The 22,449-nt window shown below is 36.6% G+C and overlaps 1 protein-coding gene across 2 annotated transcripts; it reads right to left on the reverse strand.

The window, feature by feature from the left end:
• Positions 1-4,144: 4,144 nt before the first annotated feature.
• Positions 4,145-10,473, reverse strand: LOC137707963 (uncharacterized). Of its 2 annotated transcripts, none has more exons than XM_068446915.1 (14): positions 10,049-10,473; positions 9,692-9,964; positions 8,998-9,177; positions 8,738-8,873; positions 8,279-8,613; positions 7,616-7,745; positions 7,345-7,473; positions 7,181-7,225; positions 6,592-6,671; positions 6,198-6,294; positions 5,998-6,087; positions 5,600-5,653; positions 4,769-4,834; positions 4,145-4,647 (listed from the first exon to the last, which is right to left on the reverse strand). In XM_068446915.1, the coding sequence occupies exons 1-14, from the start codon at positions 10,438-10,440 to the stop codon at positions 4,495-4,497; spliced, it is 2,160 nt and encodes a 719-aa protein (XP_068303016.1). In that variant the 5' UTR covers positions 10,441-10,473; the 3' UTR covers positions 4,145-4,494. The 2 variants fall into 2 exon arrangements, 1 of the variants encoding a protein (XP_068303016.1); XR_011064751.1 differs by having other exon boundaries at positions 4,573-4,647; positions 5,555-5,653.
• Between the last annotated feature and the right edge of the window lie 11,976 nt (positions 10,474-22,449).

The raw sequence follows: 22,449 nt of genomic DNA on the forward strand, positions 1-22,449 counted from the left end.
TACATAGCTTGATGAATTCTTTGTCTTTTTGAATAGATTTGATTTAATTTGATATATTTCAACTTTCTTTTAGGAATTCCTCGTATGCCATTGAACAAGAAATGACTTGCATGATAATCCTTCCATTCATAGGAGTTTATGCAACTAGCCTTAGTCTTCCATTAGTAATGTTGCAATTGGCATTATAACCTACATTGGTTTAAACCAACAATCATTGAACGCACATTTGTCGATTTTAATATGTTGTCTGACCTTGTGTACACTATGATAATGCGTCATGCTGACTAGAAGCTCCTCTAGTAGAACATGACGTGTGATTCAACTCTTAACAATGAGACACAGATTAATAAAGCAGTGATTGCAATTGAATTACATCAAGATATATTGCTGACATGTTATATATTAGATTAAAATAGGATGTGTTTGAAACGATGGCTCTCTCGCTTAGAGTCAGGACATAATTATTTAATCAAGAAGAGTATAAAGAAGAAATTTAACAAAAAAACATAAACATCATCAAAAATAATATTGATTCCTCTTGATCTCTCGTACTTCAACCAAGCTTTAACAACAACAAACACTAGATCATAATCCACCATCCAGCAAAAGAACTAACCTAAACTAAATTATTGTTATATTAAACTAGCTATAGCTGCTGAGAATTAACTGGTAGCAAGCAGCAATAGCATTTTGATCAATCATTCTTCTTGCTCTCATCGCTTATGGCAGCAACATCAACCCCCTTCTTTTCGCTCTCATCTTTGGCTGCAACATCATCAACCCCCTTCTTCTCGTGCTCACCTTTGACAGCAGCCTTATGAGGCCCTTTCATTTTCTTGATCTCAGCCTTAGCATATTCCTTTTTCTAAAATTAATCTCTGACGGCAACTTTATCTTTCATTTTCCCTTTCTTGATCTCACCCTCACCCTCAGCATCTTCTTTTCCTTTTTGTCACTCAGATACTTTTGGGTTCAGCAAAACTTTACTGCAGAGATTCCATAGCAGAGGGTGGTCAAAATAGTACACAGGCCAAAGAGTACAAGTTCAGCTTGCAATTTGCCCTTGTTTGCGTCAAAAAATGCAAACACATTTTTTAAGTCGAGAACTATGTCAATGATGTTGAATATAGTCATGTCGATATTGTGTACTTTGTCACATATACCATCTTTGAGTTCCTAAGTCTTAGAGAACAATTCTTGAAATTTTGAAAAGGCACCTATTTTTCTCCCTATTCTTTGTCTTCTCTCTATTCTCTATCTTCAACTCTTTCTCACTCACCACTAGGTCCAGGTCCAACACTACTAATTCAAAAAACACTCACACCTAAAGAAAGAACGAGAAAAATATGATTAATAAGATAAGGGTTTTATAGAGCTAGAAAAACGCAAACCCTTTCCATTAATTTGGTCTTGACAACCATTTTCTCACTCCCTCTTTCTACCATTCTTTCAATTTTTGTACTCCCTCCCGTACGATATAATTTAATCGTTGACTCTCTTTCTCTCAATTTTAATTATAATTTTTAAACAGAAGTAGCATAGTAAACAATGATACGGTTGTTTAATGGGTGATGCGTTGAGGATGAAGAGAAGAGAGGATGAAGGTGGGGGTAGCAAGGTCATTGCAATTGACCACCACTCGTTGTTTTGGTTTGGGTTGGAGTGGAGGCCCAAAACGAATCCCACTTTCTCTTTGTAGTTTTGTTTTGTTTGTTTACTCATACTATACTCGGAGGCTTGACAGAAAAAAAATTACTATACTCGATGTAGGAGGACGGACTAATAGGAAGTAGAAAAGTAAGGGCAATGCAAATACTAACAGTCATTTCTTTCTTGTATGGTACCTCTGACAAAGAATTATGGACAACCAAGTCAACCAAGTAGAAAAGGGATATCCTTACCTTCCACACACATACCAGCACGTGTGTCAACTTTACTTACATTTTTTTACTTCATAAACATTTTCACTAAAAACGCTTTCAGTCATTTTAAGAACACTTCCAAACAATCCTTACTATTGGTGCTAAACTATGAATGTGAGTTGTTTCTTATATACATTACTTACACACATTTCAATTTTTTTTTATTTCAACATTACCAGACGAAGGGCAAGCGACAAGCTTTATAGTGTGGTGTTACAAATGCTAAAGACATAAGTTCAAAAATGATTAATCACTGATTAATTATTTTTGTTGATTCAATAATATATTTACACTAAGAAGTGGGTGCAGTGCAATAAAGTGGTATCAAACTCGCAATCAACAATGGTACTAAGGGGTTGAGCCACATAACATAACCATTACCTTAATCATGTGTTTAAATAATAAAATTTTCAAACTTGCACAACTCAAATCGTTATTCTAAAGTTTCCTAACTACGAATAGTATGATAGAATTACATATCAAAGATCATTAAGTTCCATGAAAATCATAAGAATTGACAAAGCAATTGTAACTATGAACATCATGATACTCTTGCAAAGGATTTAACTTAATCATGGTCCATTGATTTTTACTACTTCTGAATACAAGTTCATAACAATTAGGTAAAATTCACTTATATTCTAGCTCCAAATCCATGCATGCATGCTAAGTAGGCATCCTTAATAAACATAAAAGAATAAGTTCTTTACAAACCAGATAAGTAAATCACATTCACATTCTATGAAACAACAATTGGATGTAATCAATGCATATAAGACATATGTTTATGGCTTCGAATTCACCTCTAGCTAAAAAGAACTAAGTTACACATGTTCATCATAATTGAAAATAAACTTATAATAAACATTGAAACAAAATAAATAAGATAGAAAATTAGAAATGATGCATCTTCAATTGTAGAATAACTTGAATGGCTGCACAAAATTATGGTAGAATGGTGCAACATAGGTGAGAAGGTGGTGTGAGTGAAGAAAATTCAAGTACGAATTGAAGTATATATAAGTGTGCAAGAGAGTTTGGATTATAGTAGAACTCTAGGGAATCGGTTTGAGAGCATTTAAAGCTTACTAGGACTCTTTCATTCAGCCGGAGATAGGATAGGATATAGTGGACAACTGCCACCTTATCTCTTGGTAGTGTTTCACTCCAACTAGGACTCCTTCTCATGCAGTTCCTTGTCTTCCATGCATCAACTTCAATTCCTTAAAATTTCAGCACATGTTTAACACCATTTAAACTCTAAAACATCCATCGTTTGTGCAGTCCACACATGTTATCCAATCCAAATCCAAAAATGCTTCTATTTGCTCCATTTAACCTACAATTGTTAACTTTACCAACTGAACCTATAATAAAACCAAAATAACATAAAATACTATAGCGAATAGAGATTAAGTAAGTAAATGCAAAGAAATGATAATAATGCTGCACAAATATGCTCCTATCACATAAGCAGAAAAGAATAGCAGCAGGCTATAACAAGGCTTGTGAGTACACTAACTGGCATGGCTGAATAAAAAGGGATAAAATCGACAGTGATATTGAGATTGAAATCAAAAGATACTTGAGAATGATGAGCGTGTGCGCAAAGAAAACAAAATTCTCTCTCTTTATCATGTTCACGGTCGAACAATATGATTCTAATTGAATTTTTTTTTTTTTTGCGGACAATGCGGTTATAGAATGTCTTTCTAGGAGGCATCTTTCGTTGCCGTCAGGATATATTTGGATTGGATACACAGATCGGAAAATTTGAGGAGATTAAACAAAGATTCAGAGGAGGAGCTAGGGTTTAGGGTTCTAAGGTTTTGCGTTAGGGCTTGACTATTTATAAACTACGTTTAGGCTTGAATATTGTTTTTTTTCTTGAACAAACAATATTATCTATACTAAGAGGACGGAGTGGGCTTAGCCTCATAATGAGTTAGCAATAATGTGGTTCAAACTTGCCTTCGGCGCAATAATGTGGTTCAAACTTGCCTTCGGCGAGAATCGAACATAAGACCTCACTTACAAGTGAAGAAAAATTGTTGTACTAAGTGGCCAGTTGGGCTTGAATATTGTTCAAGACAAAATAAAGAAACGTCCTTTTCTTGTACTTCAAGTTATACAAAATTAATAATGTCTCCTGTAGAAAATTGGAGTGACAAATAAATCTTTCAATGACTCTCTTTTGGATATATTGTACCATATTGGCATTGCCAACAGACTATCGAAGATCCGCGTAGAACCTTGTGGTCGCCAGGAACAGCACATTCACGTTATGTTTGGGTTTGGTTCTAATCTGGAACTGGAACGCATAATTTAATGTCTTCACTCAGAGAGACAGTAGCAGGGCCACAGCCATCACGATATTTCGTTTTCCTGGTTTTCTCCTGACAACATTCCCTGTTTCTATCTTCAAACAAGAAATGAAACTTTTACACCTTTTGATGTAATATAACCTATACAATTACTCGACATAATTTCTATAAGCTTCCCGTGAAAATGGTTTGTAGCAGCGACATGTATATTGATGGGACCTGGACCTGCAAACCAGCAATAAGAAATATTAACCGAGCAAACTATTCCAACGTTCTTTCAGGGAATTGTGTGCCTTTGAACAGGAAATGGCCTCCAAACTAATCCTTCCGTCAATAGGAGTTTCTGTAGCTAACCCCAGCCTTAATAATGTAGCAACTGCCTTGTCAACTGGCATTTCAACCTGCATGATTTTAAAGTTCAAGCCAACAATCACTGGAAGCACAGACAGGGGGAGGCACTGCCTCCACGGTCCACCCCTATAATATAGTAAAATTGACGTGCAACAGACTTTGGTGTTTTACCTTTAGTTTAAACACATCATACATAAATCTTTCGCAGTTGTCTCCAACACTCTGGCGACACGTGAGCTGCAGTCATAGAAAAAATATTGATGCTTCATGCAGCTAAAGAAATGCCTAAAGCAAGAAACATACCAAACTTCAGATCGAGTTCAAGAAAATATATGTTTAAACCAAAAACAAGAGCTTGTACAGATACATCTGGCCCTCTCAAACTCACAATTATGACAAGAACTTTGCCCCATGAATCTTAGCAGGTCAGCGAGTAGATATTTTTTAATGGAAACTAGAAAGACTCTCTTCATTGTAGACATCAATTTTTGTAAGACCTTGAATGATCAAATAAGTTTAAACCATTGCTCTATGCGCCTCCTAGGCAGACATTCTATAACGGCAATGGCATTATCAGCAAAAAAATCAATTAGGATCAAAATGTTCGACTATGAACATGATAAGGAGAAAGTACCTTGTTCTCTTTCTGCACACGCTCATCATTTTCAGCTATCTTTTGATTTCCTTATCCATACCACTACCGATTTTTTCACTTATTATTCAGCTATGCTACTCAGTGTACTCACAAGCCTTGTTACAGCCTGCTGTTATTCTTTGCTGCCTATGTTTTTCCGATTCATCAACAATATAATGTTCATATAGATTCATTCTACATGAGTTTAAGAGAACAATAGTAGTAGTGTACTTTCAACAAAAATATGTAAAGGTGATAATTTATAAGAAGCAAGCATAGTAGTCGATTTAATGAACAAAGATCATAGTGAAGAGTAAAATTACTTCTAACATGAAGCATAGCACTCAAGTTAGGCAGTGAGATCAAACCTTCCCCTTGTTTGCTTTGAGAAGGATTGCATACGCCAAAATGGCCTCCTTGTACTGCAAAAAGTATAGCAAAGGATGTCATGTAGGGAAAGTACAGGATACCAATCTAATAGCAGGACCTAACCTAACATGTGACTAAACCATTTAGTACAGCAGCTAACTGAATGAGGCAACTGATTTAAGCTGTTTTCTGGTTTAATTTACAGAATGCAACTTATTGTTTTTAACATTGTCATTGTTTTGCTTTTGATATTTAGGAAGTTCTCCCTAACTTGTGTAAAACTCATTGAATTCCCAGTAAATGAATCCTTATAATCTCTAAGCTGCTACTTTCCCGCCTTAATGTACCCTTCTCCCTACATATCCAGCGACCTCAAATAATTGAAATAGTTTCATACTTGTTGCTGTTCAGAAGCATCCAGAAGAAAATGAACTGAGCCAAATCCACTTGCCAAGGTTTTCTCATAAAGCGTCGTGTTGACTAGAAGCTGTAACAAAAACGTCCTTTAGTAGATCACTACTTAAGTACCTCAGATTAAATTAGCATTTAGAACTATGTAACTGTACAAATTTGAATCCAAAGATATAGTTGACTCACTTGATACCTATCCCACGTCTGTTTGTATCCCAAAACCACACGGGACACATAAATTATAAGAGCGCTGATTGCAACCACATCAAGAACTATTGCTGACCTGGTATTAGATTAAACTAGGATATGTTCATGACAATTACAAAGAAATTTAACTTGGAAGAAAAGGCATATAATGTCCTAAATGTACTGCTTTAAAATATGCACAGCCTTAAAGAGTATAGAACATAATGATGTACCAATTGTTCTTGAACATGTAAACAAAAAAAAACAAAAGGAGGAAACAAGTACTTTGAACAAGGGAATGTCCACACACCCACCCATAAAGAGAGAGAGAGCGAGAGAGAGAGATCTAGCTATACAAACTACTTGAAAAGTTAAAAATAAAGAGAATACATACGGGGAAGATAAGACATTAAAAAATTTGTAGTTTATGAAGAATGCTGAAAGCCCCAGTATTGAGGCAATGTCCAAGCGCACCTGCAAGTTAAAACAGTACACGGAAATGAGGCTCAAAATCTGAAAGGGCTTTGTTCAATAATCAGACAGATCCTACTTAATTTTCTCCTAATTCATCAGTCAAATTATACAGAACCAAAGTGACTAGAATTCAATTCACCGACACTCCACAAGAAGGAAGTGGGATTTGGCTCCAAGGGTGACAAAACCATAAACAACCAACTAAATAATTTTAAGCATCCTTTATGTGATAAGATGCATAGATAAGTCATAGCAACAAAAACCAAGCTGATAAAAACATTCATTAAGTTTTCAAAATGTTTATTAGTAAAGGACTAGTGAGTGGTAAAAAAATCAGTCAAAATTATTAGTAAAGGACTAGCAAGTGAAAAAAAAAAAAAAAAAAAAAGGAAGTCAATATTTAATAAAATGATGGTACTCAGAATCAGGTGAGGAGGGGAGAGATACTTCAGCAAATTATGGATCCACTAAGCTACATAATTGTTAGCATGTAGCAAAGATAAACATACCGTGTCTATGATACGGAAAGACAGCTTTTTGTGGGGAAAGATAACCTACAAAGTGAAACAAATGAGAATACCATAGGCAGGCACAGAAAAAATTACAAAACCATATGCTAGAAGAAATGAAAATTACAATGGATGAACTTTAAAATTGAGACAGAAGTATTTACTGGTAGATCCGGAATGGGAATTTTCTCATAAATCTTTAACTGCAACGATGGAACAGTAGCATTGTAGTCAGCATTCCTGCCATCTACTTCTTGGGTATAAAGCAAAATTAATTCTTGAAATGCTGCCTCCTGATTTCCAAAACACCATATACTATTACCATGACCTTGTAACTTGCATATCCACAAGTAACAGAAATACTAATAACCGCAGAAACTTTGCTTATACGAAATAGGTAATAAGGAAGTGAATTAAACTATATATGAGCAATACCTGGAGGATGGACTGTGAAAAGAGGATAGAAACAGAAGTTTTTAGCATTTTCCAAATATCATTTCCACAGTATTTCCTAGTAGCAGGCCTCCATATGTCACTAAGTGATATCCTTGATAAGAAGATCGGCCTGAGGAAGCAATATTACTATTAGCTGACCAATAAAGTTCCAACCACAATATCAATGCATATAAAAGCAATTCAATCAGTTAAAAATGTACAATCACTTGTTAAAATATCATTACACCACCAATCAGTTTCTTTGGCCAATCGAGTAATGTTTAACTTCCACGTGAATTCTTCAAGACTAATCTTTACTGCACAATCACTGCTATAATCATTTCTTTTGTGACATAACTGGTGGTATAATCATTTTTAGGTTTTTAGTTTGAAAGAGGATCCTTAGACCTAGTACAAGTTACAACACAGTATTCAATTATAAATAGTTGAAGACACAAAACAAATCAAACTTTGAGAGATCAACACCATGACGTTCAGCTTGAATTCATTTAGTCAAGAATATTAATATTTGTTCATTCTTTCAGTTAGTTAAGTTCAATATTTTCTTTTTGAATTAGATGAAAAGAAGAAAGCAGCTGGAAATAGAAAAAACATCGATGAAGTATGATGAAATGTGAAGAAGTAAAAGGTAGTGGAAAAAACCTTGCATAAGGGTCAGAATCATTAGTATCACCATCCAGCTCAAATGGTGTTTCTGGTATAGGGGAAATAAGTCCAATCCATGAAAGCAACTTCTTTAGGAGCCTTCCACGGGGTCCAACTGAAGATAAACGCCCTTCATAACGAGATACTGCCCTCTGTGCCGCCAGCCAAATTGGGAGGTCTTTATTTGATAGTTGCTCTACTCCCAGCAGATCATCAAAAGTTTGTTCGCTATAACGAAATGCTTGCTGGAAAACAGACAATTCCTTAAGCCAAAGCTTCATTCTTTTAGTCAAGTCTTGTACTTCTGGTGTTTCACAAGCAACTTGGAATGCCTGTCATAAAGCAAGAGAGAAAAAACATGTCAAACTAAATATAAAGAAACTGAGAAAAGGAACAGAAACCTGAAGGATGCTGCCCCAGGATGAAGGCAGTCATTGTTCTGAAAAACACAATGACCTCAACTATCCAGCTCCCAAATTTCGCCAACGGTTTTGATATGATGAAGAAGGTTCCTTGTAGAATTTTGGACTGTATGTACTCCAGTTTTTCTACAAGTAGTAGACCCTTCTCCCTCTCTGTTGCATATCCTCGCCTGAAAGAGGAATTGACATTAACTTGCAAGCGGTCGGCTCAATAAAAAATGTTCATATAAATTAATTGTTCAGTGATCAAATATAAAAATGAAAACAGAGGACTGAGCCTAAAAATATACTCACCTGAATATAATTGCATTGGACTCAGATGCCTTCTTCCAGTCAACATATATGGGCAAAGTAAGGAGATAATCTGTGTTCAATGCAGAAGTCAGCATTAAATCCCCTTCGGATAGTTCTTCAAACTGAGCATCATTAAGAAGTTGCATGAAAGAACGCTGGAAACGAGTGGAAACAGCAACTCTACAACACAAGAAAAGATTGCATAGGATGTCAAAGGCTTCCATACATGAGTCTGAACAACAACTAAAAGTAAAATAGAACATAAACATACACTGTGCCTGCCTCTTAAAGGTTATACCATCATTCTTTCAATCTTGTCAAACTTTTACCCCAAAAGTTACTGACCTTGTAAAGCAACATGGACAACGAAAAACTACCATCTTTGTCCTATTTCCCTTATAACAGTTGATTTCATACCATGAAATGAGATAAAGAGTTCTCTGCTGATACAATTGAAATTGACCAGGATACTTTGTAACAAATTACAAGCATATGCATTATACGTACCCACATATACAACTTCAACCCGATCTTAGAGCAAGTATATTAAAAACCGGCAGCACTAAGGATTATCCCTCTAACATTGAAGGTTTTCTAAGTTCCTAACTTCTGCTGTATAAGTTTCTAAATTACAAATTTGTTTATAAAATCATAAAACAGAAGAAAACTTGACTTGTAGAGCAACTGGTGATACCTCTCAACGTTCTTAGCCGGAGAACCCAAGAGTTTTCGCAACTCCAAAACATAATCTAACTGCGGCATTGCGTTTCCACCTTCATTTTTTTCATCCTCATTTGCCTCAATGCTCTCGACTCCATTGATGACACTCCCATTAGCAGAATCCGAGCTCTGCCCATCAACCAAATCACCATTTTGCTTGTTCTCCGCGGAATTCGATTTGAAATAATCAGCTCGCATTTCTTCCAAAATTCCCTTGTGCTCAGCGTGAAGAATGGAGTCCAAGCACCTGCAAAGCAAACAGCTTTTCATTGAATGTTCAAAATGTCCCAAACAATCAGAGCCCAAACGACGTCGTTCAATTGGGGCTTACGAAGAGAGAAGAAGAAAGCTCTGCAATTCATCGTCGTCTTCACCGTTGCTGTCCTTGAACAAGTTCGAAACGACGCCGTCGAGAAGCTCGGCCTTGGAAACGGGGATGTACTTCTGCCTGGGGACCGGGATTTTGGAAATTCCATGGTCTTCTTCTTCTTCTTCGGCTTGGTTATGATCGGAAACGACGTCGTTTTGCTTCTCGGTCTTGCCGGCGTCTTTCAAGCTTATAGCGGCGCCGGTGGTTTGGGTTCGCGGAGGCTCCGTCGACAGTTCTTGGAAGCTGGCGAGAAAGCAGTGAGCAACTGATGGTGGTGAAGGAATTAGACGGCGCTGTTTTGCGGTTACGGAGAGAGCTCCGAGGCCGGTGAGAGCGTGCCAAGAAGCTGACATGATCGCAAAGCAAAGGAGGTCGAGAGAGCAGCAGAGCAGCAGAGCAGTGTGCCACTGCCAACCCCACGTATATACGATAAGGAAAATACATAACAGTACCCAACCCATCTCCCAAAAATAACCCCATCTGGTTCTACTGTGGACTCTCCTCTTTGTGGATGATTGATTGTATTAGTAGAAAACTTCATTTTACTCATTGGTATATATATGATTATATTAGGTACACACATTTCAATACATAAATTTCGATACAAATATTTAGGTACATTAATTCGATATAATATATTTCGATATATACATTTAGGTACATTAGTTTAATATAATAAATTTCGATGCATATATTTGGGTACATACATTTCGATACACACATTTATGTACATTAGTTTAATATGATACATTTCGGTGCGTACATTTGGATATATACATTTCGGTGCATACATTTCAATACTAACATTTAGATACAATAAATGAGTTTTTCAAGTTAGAAGAATGTTAAAATAGAATTAATAAATTAAAAAAACTTTTGTTTGGTCAAAAAATAAATTAAAATGTGTATATTAATAAATTTAAGGGTAAATATCAGTTTATTATTCTCAAGTTTCGTGGTTTTCAACATTTGGTACATGAAGTTTTTTTTGTCCAAGAGTCATACCTAAAGTGTTAATTTTGAGACAATCTCATACATCCGTTAGTTTAGCTGTTAAATCAGTCGTTAACTGATGATGTAACGTCCTCGTGGACAATGACTGGGGCGTCACGTGTCAATATAGGGGCCACGTGAATATTAAAAAAATTAAAAAAAAAAAAGTTTCTGGGCACAACCATATTCCCCTTCCCTCCTTCCTCCCTATGCACCCATCATCCCGGCACACCCACCCATTCCCCTCATTCTCCCTCCCTTCTCTCCTCTGCACTCACCCTCCCTGTGCACCCACCCACCTCGCACACCCACCCATTCGCCTTCTCTCTCTTCGATCCTGTGAGGCCCGAGCGACCCTTCACTCTGCCACCATGATGCGGATTTCCAATTTTAAGGTTTTCAATCCTTCATTCTGCCACCATGTTGCAGATTTCCAATTTTAGGGTTTTCAATCTCTAATTTCCAATTTCAGTTACTGCTATGGAAGCTGATAAGGAAGATGCTTCCAAGGTGAACAAGCCTTCAATTTCAACCTAAGACGACGCTTTATCATTGCCTCATACAGGAGATAAGCTCTGGAACACCAAACCATAATGCTACCTGGAGTCTACACCTGAGACCGAGCATGGGGGCTCGGGGCTCGGGGTCGACGGAGAATCTGATTCGGTTGCGGCTTTGGTAGAAAGAGGCGATGGGGATGGAATTGAAGGAGAATGTAAGGAGTGGGATACGAAAATAAAGGATGGTGCAGGAAAAGAAGGAAGGGAGAATGAGGAAGGCGGTCAGGAGGAGGAATGGGTGAGTGTGCCCAGAAATTTTTATTTTTATTTTTTAATTTTTAAAATCTTTAAAATTTTTAATTTTTTTTAATTTTTTTAATATTCATTTGGGTCCCATATTGGCAGTGGTGCCCAGTCATTGTTCACGTGGGCGCCACATCATCAGTTAACAGCTGATTTAACAGCCAACGGATGTATAAGACTATCCCAAAATTAACACTTTAGGTATGACTCTGGGATGAAAAAAACTTCATGTACCAAATGTTGAACACCACAAAACTTGAGGGTAGTAAATTGATATTTACCCTAAATTTAAATATTAATGGGAGACATTGAATGAAATACACATTAATTATTTTGAATTAAGGACACATTAAGGGACTATAATCAATATGTAATTTAACACCAGGTTTATTTTAAATTTATTCTTCAAGGATTAAAGTTAGAAAACCCCTTATATTATTAATTAAGTATCGATTAACGTGCTTATTTTTTATTGATGACGAATCATTTGATTTGCAAATTTGGTTTGAAAATTTAGTCTCTCTAGTATTACATGAAGATTTATTGGACAAGAGATACAGACCCGACCTTGAGGGTAGTCCATGTAGCGTCCGCTTAGAGGCCCCACTTTAGAGGGGCCCTCAAAAAATTTTGTATCCTGTAAATAACATATAAATACAAAAAAAGTAAGAAATATCACAGTTCATTTGTTTGTGTAGTGAAAATGTTTGGCTTCCTAATCTCTCCACTTTTATCGATTGTTTAAATTAACTATCATATGGTTTTGAAGATTGTACTTTAAGGTAATCAAAACTTTGAATTTATATTTTGGTTTTTAATAATTTATTACAATGGATTATTTTAATATTCGATTCGTTAATGTAATGTTGATTTTAGAAAAAACACAAGACAAACAATTGGCGTTGTTGAATTTATTATACTCGTCAATCAAGTTTTATTGTTCTTTACTCTCTTGATCATCAAGTTTTGTTATTCTTCACTCTCAATACTAGACTCTTGACTGCAAATATTTAGTGCATTTGTGTCTAAAAACGTGAGACGTGTAATATTTAAGTATTTTTGTGTGTGTGTGTGTGTGTGTGTGTGTGTCTGTGTGTGTGTGTGTGTGTGTGTGTGTATTTAGTAAAAGTTACTTTTTATTACCAACCAACCAAAACATATATAAAAGCTAGCTATAGGCCCAAAGTAAACATATAAACAAACAAAAGATGGGCCAAAAATAAAATAAAACACAAAATGAGTCAATCAACAGATGTGGCCCAAAAGCTACACAACATAATCTAGAAACTTCTAATGTAGTCTCCATCTCCATTGTTCCACATGATCCATCCAATTCCTCTTCCACTACCAAGCATCACCTCATCAATCTCACCTTCCAACTCTGATCCATTCATCAATGTATAAAGAATCGGGTAAGGGTGGTAAACGGGTAAAGGAATTACGGGTCGGGCGAGTAACCTAGGTTAGGGGCAGGTATGGGCCGCTTCCAAATGTTTTAGAAAATAAACGGGACAGGGCAGGCCTATGTCATTTATAGGGTGGGCCGAGTCCTAAACCCTAGAAAAACAGGACCCTGGACCGACTTGTTTCTAATTATAATGAATGGTCGAGATTGAATAATAACCTATCATCCAATGTGAACCGTTAGTTTCTACCCTAATCATCTCGAGTCCAGGTTTCCAGAATCAGTCTCACTCCCACCATTCCACCATCCATCACTCCCTCAACTCCCTCGACTCCGACGACATCCCAAAGAACCCAGCCCATCATTGCCACTACGACCAACACGACGGCACTACCCATCCAGCCATCCTCCTCAACAACATCCCAAGACCCAGATAACCCAGGTTCTAGAACCTTGTTTCTCTCCTCTTTGACAACACCACCGCCATTGCAACCACCATCACCCCATCATCGCCGTCAAGGACACTACTACCAGCCATCATCCCTCTAAAATTTAGGTAATTTTGAATTAGGGTTTTGTTATTAATGTGAATTTATGGTGTAGGGATTTTAGAGTTTTTAAATTAGAATTTGTAGATTGATGAATATTGAGAATTTTCGTGGGTGTTGATTTTACTAGGTTAATTTGCCCTCCAATTGGGTATTGGGTATTTATTTTCGTGGGTGTTGGGGTTATGGGAGGGAGGGGCAAATGGCTATAATCGATGCAAGTCGAGCTATATACCTATTTAGTTTCTTGTGGTTCTTACTTTTATATTATTAGCTCTTATATGGAAATTTTCCAGGGTGAATAAACAACATTTAAGAGCTACTTGCTTCTTTTACTTAACCGGCTATCGGTTTATTTAGGCTATATACCTAGTGAAAACGGCTACCCAATTGAGGAATATGCTCTAATTAGGGTTTTTGTGCTTTTCTGCAAGCTTAGTTAGTTTGTTACTGTGTTGGTTTGGTTTTCTGGATCTGAAATTTTGAATTTCTTTCTTTGGTTAATTTCATTGAGTAAATATTTCGGCTTTGCAATTTCTATTTTTTGGGATTTTGTTATTTTACTTTAATCTTGGTATTTGGAAGTGTTAAATGAAAGTGGAAATGCATAGGTGCTTCAGATTTCTGTATTATCCTTTCGAAATTAGGATTCTCGTGTTCTTTTTCAATGCATGTGGAAACGGGAGTTCGATGTGACACTTCATTTTCTGCAATTAGATTGGAAAAGAAAGTTTATTTATTTCCTATTAGGGGGTTGAAGCTCCCTTAATCTTATTTACCTGTGATTCTCGTACACAATGGCTATAAAAGTGCAGCCACTGCATTGATTTTTTATTCTTCACATGCTTTCGATACTAGACTTGCTTTTCATGATTCCCAACGGTGAATGTAGAAAATTGTCTCTTTTTATGTTTAGTGTGAGTGATTATCAAGTTGGTTTTTCTGGCTGCAGGTAACTGAACCAGAGAAGTATGGCTATTCTGCTGATTAGAAGAAAGTACTAGTCTTTTTCTTTGGACCCAACAGATGTAAGTACTTAATGCTATCTTGATTAACTTTAACTAAGATCAACAGTGGTGGTTTCCACTGTTGTGCAAGTCAACAATTGATTAGTTATGCATTTCCTTTCAGATCAGACTTACTGACGGAAGTTAACTTTGTACTTCATGATAATATGATGTCATGTTGTTTGAGTAAGGTATGATTACTATGATTGTATTGCGTTTTGAAGAATAAAGCTGATTACATCGTTCTTGTCTCTCAAACTCTTGAATATTTTGTATATTGATTTGATCTTTAGATGTCTCTCAGATGTTATTTTGAATGTCTAGGATTTGATGTATCAATGTATCAAACGATGTTGGACAATGTAATGTTGCTATTTTGGATGTATTGTTAATCTATGAACTTGGATGTTAGACTTTGTAATGTTTAGATTGGATGTGAATCTGTGCAAGGAGTGAATTTGTGCAAACTGTAAAATCTGCAGACTACACTGGTAGTGAATTTGTGCAAATTTTAGATTTTTTTTCTCCACAAAAAAAAAAAAAAAAAAAAAAAACAAACCAAAGGACTCTTGGACTCGACCCGAATTAGGCCGGGTTAAGTCTGGTTCTTATATTAGAAAATGTTGTCCCCGGATTGGCCCGACCTATTTCTTTTAAACCCAGGTTCGGTTTAGTCCCTTCAAAATTGGCCCCGACCCTAGAATTAGGGATCAAAGAACTTTAGGGCCTCACTTCAAAACCTCGCCTAACACCCTTAAATTTTCAGAGCTAGCCCTAAAGAGAGAGTAAAAATTCAAGCATACATACTCATGCGTTCACCAAAATTTGTAGTATTATTTGAGACACCAAATTTTATAATTAGATAAGTTTAAGACTTAAACATGGATAATTGTTTTTGTCAAATTAAATATGGATAATTTAAGCATGGTACATGGTACAGTACTAGTTTTAGACAAAAATTCGACTTATAATTGGTAAAAAACTCATGTAAGCTTTGATATTGTTCCCCAAACATTTTAAGATTATTATTATTATTATTATTATTATAGAGAAAAAGAAAATTCATTCCAAGGCAACAACCACCACAAACAAAGAAAGCCAGAAACACCTGACCAACAAAACATAAATAAGCGAGAAGGGGAATATAAAAGACGCTACCAAACATGGCTACCACGTCTTCCCCATCCCTCAACATCCCTGACTAAGAATGAGGACATGGTAATCCATCTTTGTTGAAAATTCTCACTAACGAAGATGGGGGTCTGATGACCCAGACAGAATTGTTCATCTCCACTCCATGAAATCTAGCGACAAAGTTCGCCCCTTCATTCCTCAATCTTGACACCCAGAACCACACACAGTTGAGAAAGAGACACCCCAATTGTCGTCTGCGATTTCAAATAGGGTATATCTTTTAGTTGCAATTTTCAACACCACCATTTAAATAAGAAATAATTTGCTTGCAATCAGATTCTACCATAATTTGAGAATAGTTGCTTTGTTGAGCCAAATAACACCCTTCCAGGACCCCCAAAGCCTCGGCAACTGCTGCACTAGAGGTATGTACTTCCTTTCTTCTAATCTTTAAACATTTTTTCCTCGAGTCTCTCATGACAACACCCACATAACTTTTTGAAGCCCCCATTTTCCAAGTCGCACCAACATTAATTTTTACCATTTAGGAAGGGGTGGAGACCAAAGACTGTCTCGCTGAACAATAGGCCTTGCATCTCGCTGGATTGTGTTCTCTTCCTTCACCTTTATGAACATAGCATAAGCACATTGAATGCCCTAACAGTTTGCATAGGAGAATGAGGTTTAAGGTTAAAAATAAACTTACATCGAGTTTTCCAGATCTGCTAACACGTGAAGGCCAATAATGTTTGAATTCTTACCATCTCTGCCTTATCCCCAATATTCTCCTTAAACATTTTAAAGAGCCAAGCATTAAAATTAGTAATATAATTCTTATCAACTTTGTAATCATGGGGACATCGAACCATACCAAATCAACCCAGAGACAAAAAAAAACTGAAGATGTGCTACAGATTCCTCGCACTCATTGCAAATCAGACAAAAGGAAGACGTAGCACACCTTTGTTTAAAAAGGTTCAACTGCATAGCAATAACACCCTTAATTCCTTTTTCATAAGAAGTTTCGAATTTTTGGAGGGGCCTCCAACCTCCAAATCCAATTAATCTTTTATTTTCCGTGTTTTGATACCACACCGCATTAATTTTGACCATTCTATGACAAAGGGTGAATTGGTAACTTTATTACTCATTAAAAATACTTTGGTTTAGTTGGGATCAAAAGGCACGCTCACACACTTTTGTTCGTTGTTCACACTTTGTCTTCTCTACCTCATCATCTTCCACCACCATCCACGACTACTCTGAGCACTTTCTTTTGTCTCCACACTTCACCGTCAAACCCACCACTTTCACACACATCTGTACATCCCCTCCGCCTTTCCTGCACTTCAAACCCACAAAACCCCAAAATCACTGTCCTATCCACCTTAACATCGTCGCCGCGCCCAGCAAACACAAAGGAAAAATGATGGGCACCCTCCCCTCATCCTACCTCAAATGGGTCTACAAAAATCTCCGCGCTCGCGAGTTCGAAGATTGGGTGAAGCTTGTCGACCAGGTCCTTAACGATGCCGTTTACCGAGATCAAATTGAGTAGGAGCTAATGGAGAAAGTCCTGAATGGAAATCAGAAGAGTTCTATCAGTGTCGGCGGAGTTTTGGAGATGCTGGATATTAGCAAGAGGTTTGGTTGGGATAATAGGGACAAAATTGATTAGAGCAGAGTGAATTTCAAGTTTTTGGGGACGTTAAAAGGGGGGAATTCCGAGGAGTGAAAAGGGAGGATGAGAGTGAGGGGAGGAAAAAGAGATGGCAGAAGAGGAGAAAAATGTGGGGGGGGGGGCTTTTGGGGAGTGGAGAGAAGCGGATGGAAAGGCTGGTGAGGGTGAGACAGAAGATGAAAAGGGATGAGAGGTTGGGAATTTTGGAAAATGGTGTGGGTAGTTTGGAAATGGGGTTAGGTTCAGGGGGGAGAAAGAGGGTGGCAGTGAGGGTTGGATGGTTGAGAATTTGAAACGGTTTCCTGGACGTGAAACTTTGTTGAAGAAGGCATACAGCAGAAGAATGGGGAGATTTTCGTAATTTACTTTTTATTTGGATTTTTTTTAGTAAGTAAAATTAGAAAAATCATGGATTTTTTCAGTGGGTGTTTTATCATCTATTATGTTGACTAGTTTAGGTTTTTCAATTTAGATTTTGTTTTCGCAAGTGGTCATTTATCACAGTAGTAGAAAGGAGTTGAGTCCTTGTATGAAGGCGTGAGTTTTAATCTTGTCGGCGGCTAATCTAACATCTAAAAGCATCTCCAAAGGAGACGTCAAATTCAAAACATCAAATTTCAATTTGATAGCTAACTCGGCAATTTAACATGTTGTCAATATTTTCCTTCCACCCAATATGCCAAAATTTATTGCTTCATTTATGTTTTTTTAAAACAAAAATAATAAAAGTTGGGTTTATTTTATTTTATTTTTTGTGTAAAAATAATAAAATAATACTTAAATATGCTAGCATTTAAGATAAAGTACAAGTGGAATGCCTTTAGAAATAGTAAAAATCAAATTTGAAGGCAGCTTCAAATTTGACATCAATTTGTTCATGTCAGCTTAACCTTCTTTTTCATGTCATCTTTTGTGATTCCCCGTCCAAAATTTGTAATATTTTATTGTATTGAACGTATGAAATTACCCAAACACCCTTGAGGCATAGATGTTGACTTTTGTTGACCGTCTCGTCGAAACACGTATTACTAATTTTCTTAGTTTATTCTTAATGTACTTATCGCCACGAATGCGTGGGCGCCTGCCATGGCCAGTGCGTAGAGCACACGCGCCTCCGTCGCCGTTCACGACGACACCCATGCACGGACTAAGGAATCTGGGAATTGGTCTGGGTCAGGTCAGATCTGGGTTTTAGGTTGCTGGGTTGGGCCGATTATTGAGTTTGGGTCGGGTAGCCGAGTTTGGATCGGGTTTTAGGGTTGTGGGTTGGGTCGACCCGGTTTCAGTTCGTGGGTCGGCTGAAATCTGGGCAAAGCTTCTAGAACTCGAACCGAATAGCCGTTCGAACTAGGGAGGATGAAAATGTTGCTAACAATCGCACCTAAGCACATAAAATGACCAATTAATAAAACTCTACTAAAACGATTGAATTTGGGAAAATGGACGTCACAAACGGATTCAGGACGTCGAAAAACCTAATAGGGACCTTGGGTTCCCCAACGCGCTGCTGCAGGCGTTGTCTTTGACGGCGGCGAAGTATCTGTGAGTGGACCCCCTCCAAAATGCATGATTTAATTATTAGAAATGCATACATGAAAGCATGATTTTATGACTATGTTTTATGAAACGTTTATGAGTAAATCTGATTTACGCTTTATGAAATATCATGCTTTATTGATTTTACATTTACTGAGATATTTATGAACATGGATTTGTGTATGATATTTGAGCTATTGAGCTTCGATGAGATATATTTTGGAAAGATTATGTTCATGATTTTATGTGCTTACTTAGTGGTTATCCATACTATGTGCCTACAGGCGAATGATATTTATATATGGCTTTGGTTGGGCGATGTAGGGCCTTTGGGCGATTGTGATACCACTACTAAGCACACTTTATAAGACATGTGTTTTATGAAAGGTTTTATGGCATGCTAGGGTTTTTGGAAAACCTATTACTTATTATGCTATATGAGTTTTCCAAACTGCGGGTTAGTATGTTGAAGAATAATTACTTTAGTATTATATATATAATAACTTGGTTCATTCATGTTTTGTTTTGCACCCCCTCAGGACCTAGGAACGAGGCATACGACCCGTGCTACAAGGCATTCCCATATCATTGAATTTGTGTCCTCCTCTCTGCGTAGGACATCTCTTGTAATAACACTTTCTATTATTCCTTCCGCTTGTATTGCTAATTAGTTGTGCTCTAAACATGTCATGCATTATCACTTTTACATTGTTGACAGTTGAATATTATATTTTATTAAGGTTTGTACTTGATTACTACATTGCGTTGTTATGCGCGAAATTTATATGCATGTTTTACATGTTCTCAGCATATGCATTCATAAAATGGCTTGCGTCACCCTCAGGTGTCAACCAGCACGTGGCCATCCAGTTGTCATTTGGACACCAGGATCAGAGCGTGTCATCTTTGATATCTCGATTAGAATAAATGGTATGTCATTTGTTACTGTTATATGTCTATGTGGCATTTGTGATAGTTCCTCTGAAAATGGTCTAATCTAACAAAAGCCACTTTGTATTATGGTTTAGTAGTATTCATCTTCACTTGAAAGTGAGAGGTCTTAGGTTCAATTCTTGCAAAAGACAAATTTGATTCATATTATTGGTAGCCTATTGTGAGGCTATACCTACCCCCTCTCACATAGTGTAGATTATTGTTTATTCAAAAAAGAAAAATTGATATTGAAAAAAGTAAAATAGAATTTGTAAACTTTGTCACACAATCATGGCATCAATAAAAGATATAAACGGAAATGTGAGTACTGGCTCATGATGTTGAAGCTGATCTTAATCATTCATGCTTAATCCAAAACCAACATAATTGTTTACAACGGATTTTTGCATTTTATTTTTGTTTTAAAAGGGGATCAACTGGTGGCTTCGTTACGGTAGTCCAACCTTTCGGGGGATCGGGAATATTCACAGAGGCATTTTAGCCTCCCCTTAGGGACCATTTGCAATTTTTAAAAGGGAATCCAAGGATTTAACATGATTGTTTGAGACTGTCAATTACTATACATATAACAGAACAATATGGTTCAATTTTAACAAAAACAAGGGTAAATCCAAACCAAACCAAACCATCTCAATTCTAATTTCACAAATAAAAAATGACATATAAAGATGAATAAAATGAGAAAGGTATTATTTAGTTTTATTTATAGGGGACCAACACCATGTGCAAACCAGACCAACATAGCTTGGTTCAATTTAGTTTTGAGACCATTTGAATATCTAATCATCAAAACCAACAAAACTAACCACTTCGATTTGAATTGGAGCAGTTCAACTAGTTTGATGCCCACTTCTAATGTTGATATGTACATATGTAAAAAGTGTCGGTTACGCGAGAGAGGAAGCTAATAAAAAAATATAAATCTCATTTCATGTAAGTTTTTTCTTTCCTCATGAACAATCCTCACCATTCTGCTTGAGTTAAATGCCTCTTCATGTTGTCATTACACTGTTAATTCATCTTCCTTCCATGAGTTACTTTTCCCAGTTTGACCCTTTTGGATGACGAATTGGTTCTTTCAATAGATTTGGGGCTATTGATGGAGTCTTTGAATTTCTATGACATAACTATGTATCTGCCCCTATATAGATTCCATGCTATTTTAAGGGTTTATTCTTTTTTTAGGAACTTTATGTGCTTTAAAAAATCTTGTATTTGTTCGTAAACATAAATATGGCCTTGTTTTAAATGAAGATTAGTTCATTTTGTTGATTTTCTTGTTGAAGTAACTTGTTACGTTTTTTGTTCTTGCAGTGCAGAGCTCTAATGATAGATAACAATCCAAATGACAGGTTAATGTCAGTTGATAATTCATTCGGAAAGTTTCCTGATCATCTCGTAAGAGAAATTTTCATCCGAGTTCCTGTCTCAAAGTGGGCACAAATCTCCTGCGTTAAAAAACAGTGGGCCAATTTGTTTCAAGGAGAACTCTTGTGGCAAGCTACTCTTGCTATGACATTTCCTTTGGCTAGCCAAGCTAAAAGGTGGCCAAGACCTATCCCTCGAGGATTGAGCAAAAGGTATAATAACATGTTTGCTTCAATCCCTATTTTTCCCTCTCTTTTAGTAATTCCTTTCTTCTGAGTTTTCATATTTTGTTGTTCTGAAAAAAATGCAATATAATCATTGATGGTCTATATCTAGCCATTGCCTTAAGGACAAATTCCTTTTCTTGTTCTAACTTCCCGCTTGAAAATTAAATCAAATGACAACTTTTGGCTAGGCTTGATTTTTTGGCATCTTATTAAAGATCATGTTATGACTTGTGCCTGGATATTTTTTATTTATATCTTAAACTGTAGCTCTTACTCTCCCCTAGGTGCTAATTTGATGCATGTGCTTATCGTTATATATCCATGCATTATATTTTGCTAAGGTACTGAAAATTTTCGCAAGAGATTTGAAGCTTTATATGTTAGTAAACATATATTTTCTCTGGATGGCGAAATTGATGAGATTGTGGGCCATAGTTATTTGTTTCTAAAAGAGCAGCTTGAACGTTCAACTATGCCACCCTCTTCTAGTATACTGCACGAAACCCTCATAGGTGTGTTTCAAATTTCACTTCTCTATCTTGCTTTCTCTGCCTTTATAAACCTGGAACTGAAAATTAATCTGTGAAATAAAAATTTATGATGCGAGTACTGATCCCCGATTTCAAGTTTGATGGTTTAAAGTTAATATAGGCTAGTTAATCTTGTATTTGCTCCTAGCTTGTGGACATGTTGCAAAAGTTTTGGT

The sequence above is a fragment of the Pyrus communis genome, chromosome 11, assembly GCF_963583255.1.
Source record: "Pyrus communis chromosome 11, drPyrComm1.1, whole genome shotgun sequence".
Classification (NCBI taxonomy): domain Eukaryota; kingdom Viridiplantae; phylum Streptophyta; class Magnoliopsida; order Rosales; family Rosaceae; genus Pyrus; species Pyrus communis.

What these genes read in the sequence shown, in the direction of transcription:
- LOC137707963 (XM_068446915.1), bottom strand. Translation starts at nt 10,440, where the DNA reads ATGTCAGCTTCTTGGCACGCTCTCACCGGCCTCGGAGCTCTCTCCGTA. An exon ending in GATTCTGACCCTTATGCAAG is followed by an intron (nt 7,746 to 8,278) that starts GTTTTTTCCACT and finishes TTGCTTCCTCAG; the next exon opens with GCCGATCTTCTTATCAAGGA. An exon ending in ATGATGTGTTTAAACTAAAG is followed by an intron (nt 4,648 to 4,768) that starts GTAAAACACCAA and finishes AAAATCATGCAG; the next exon opens with GTTGAAATGCCAGTTGACAA.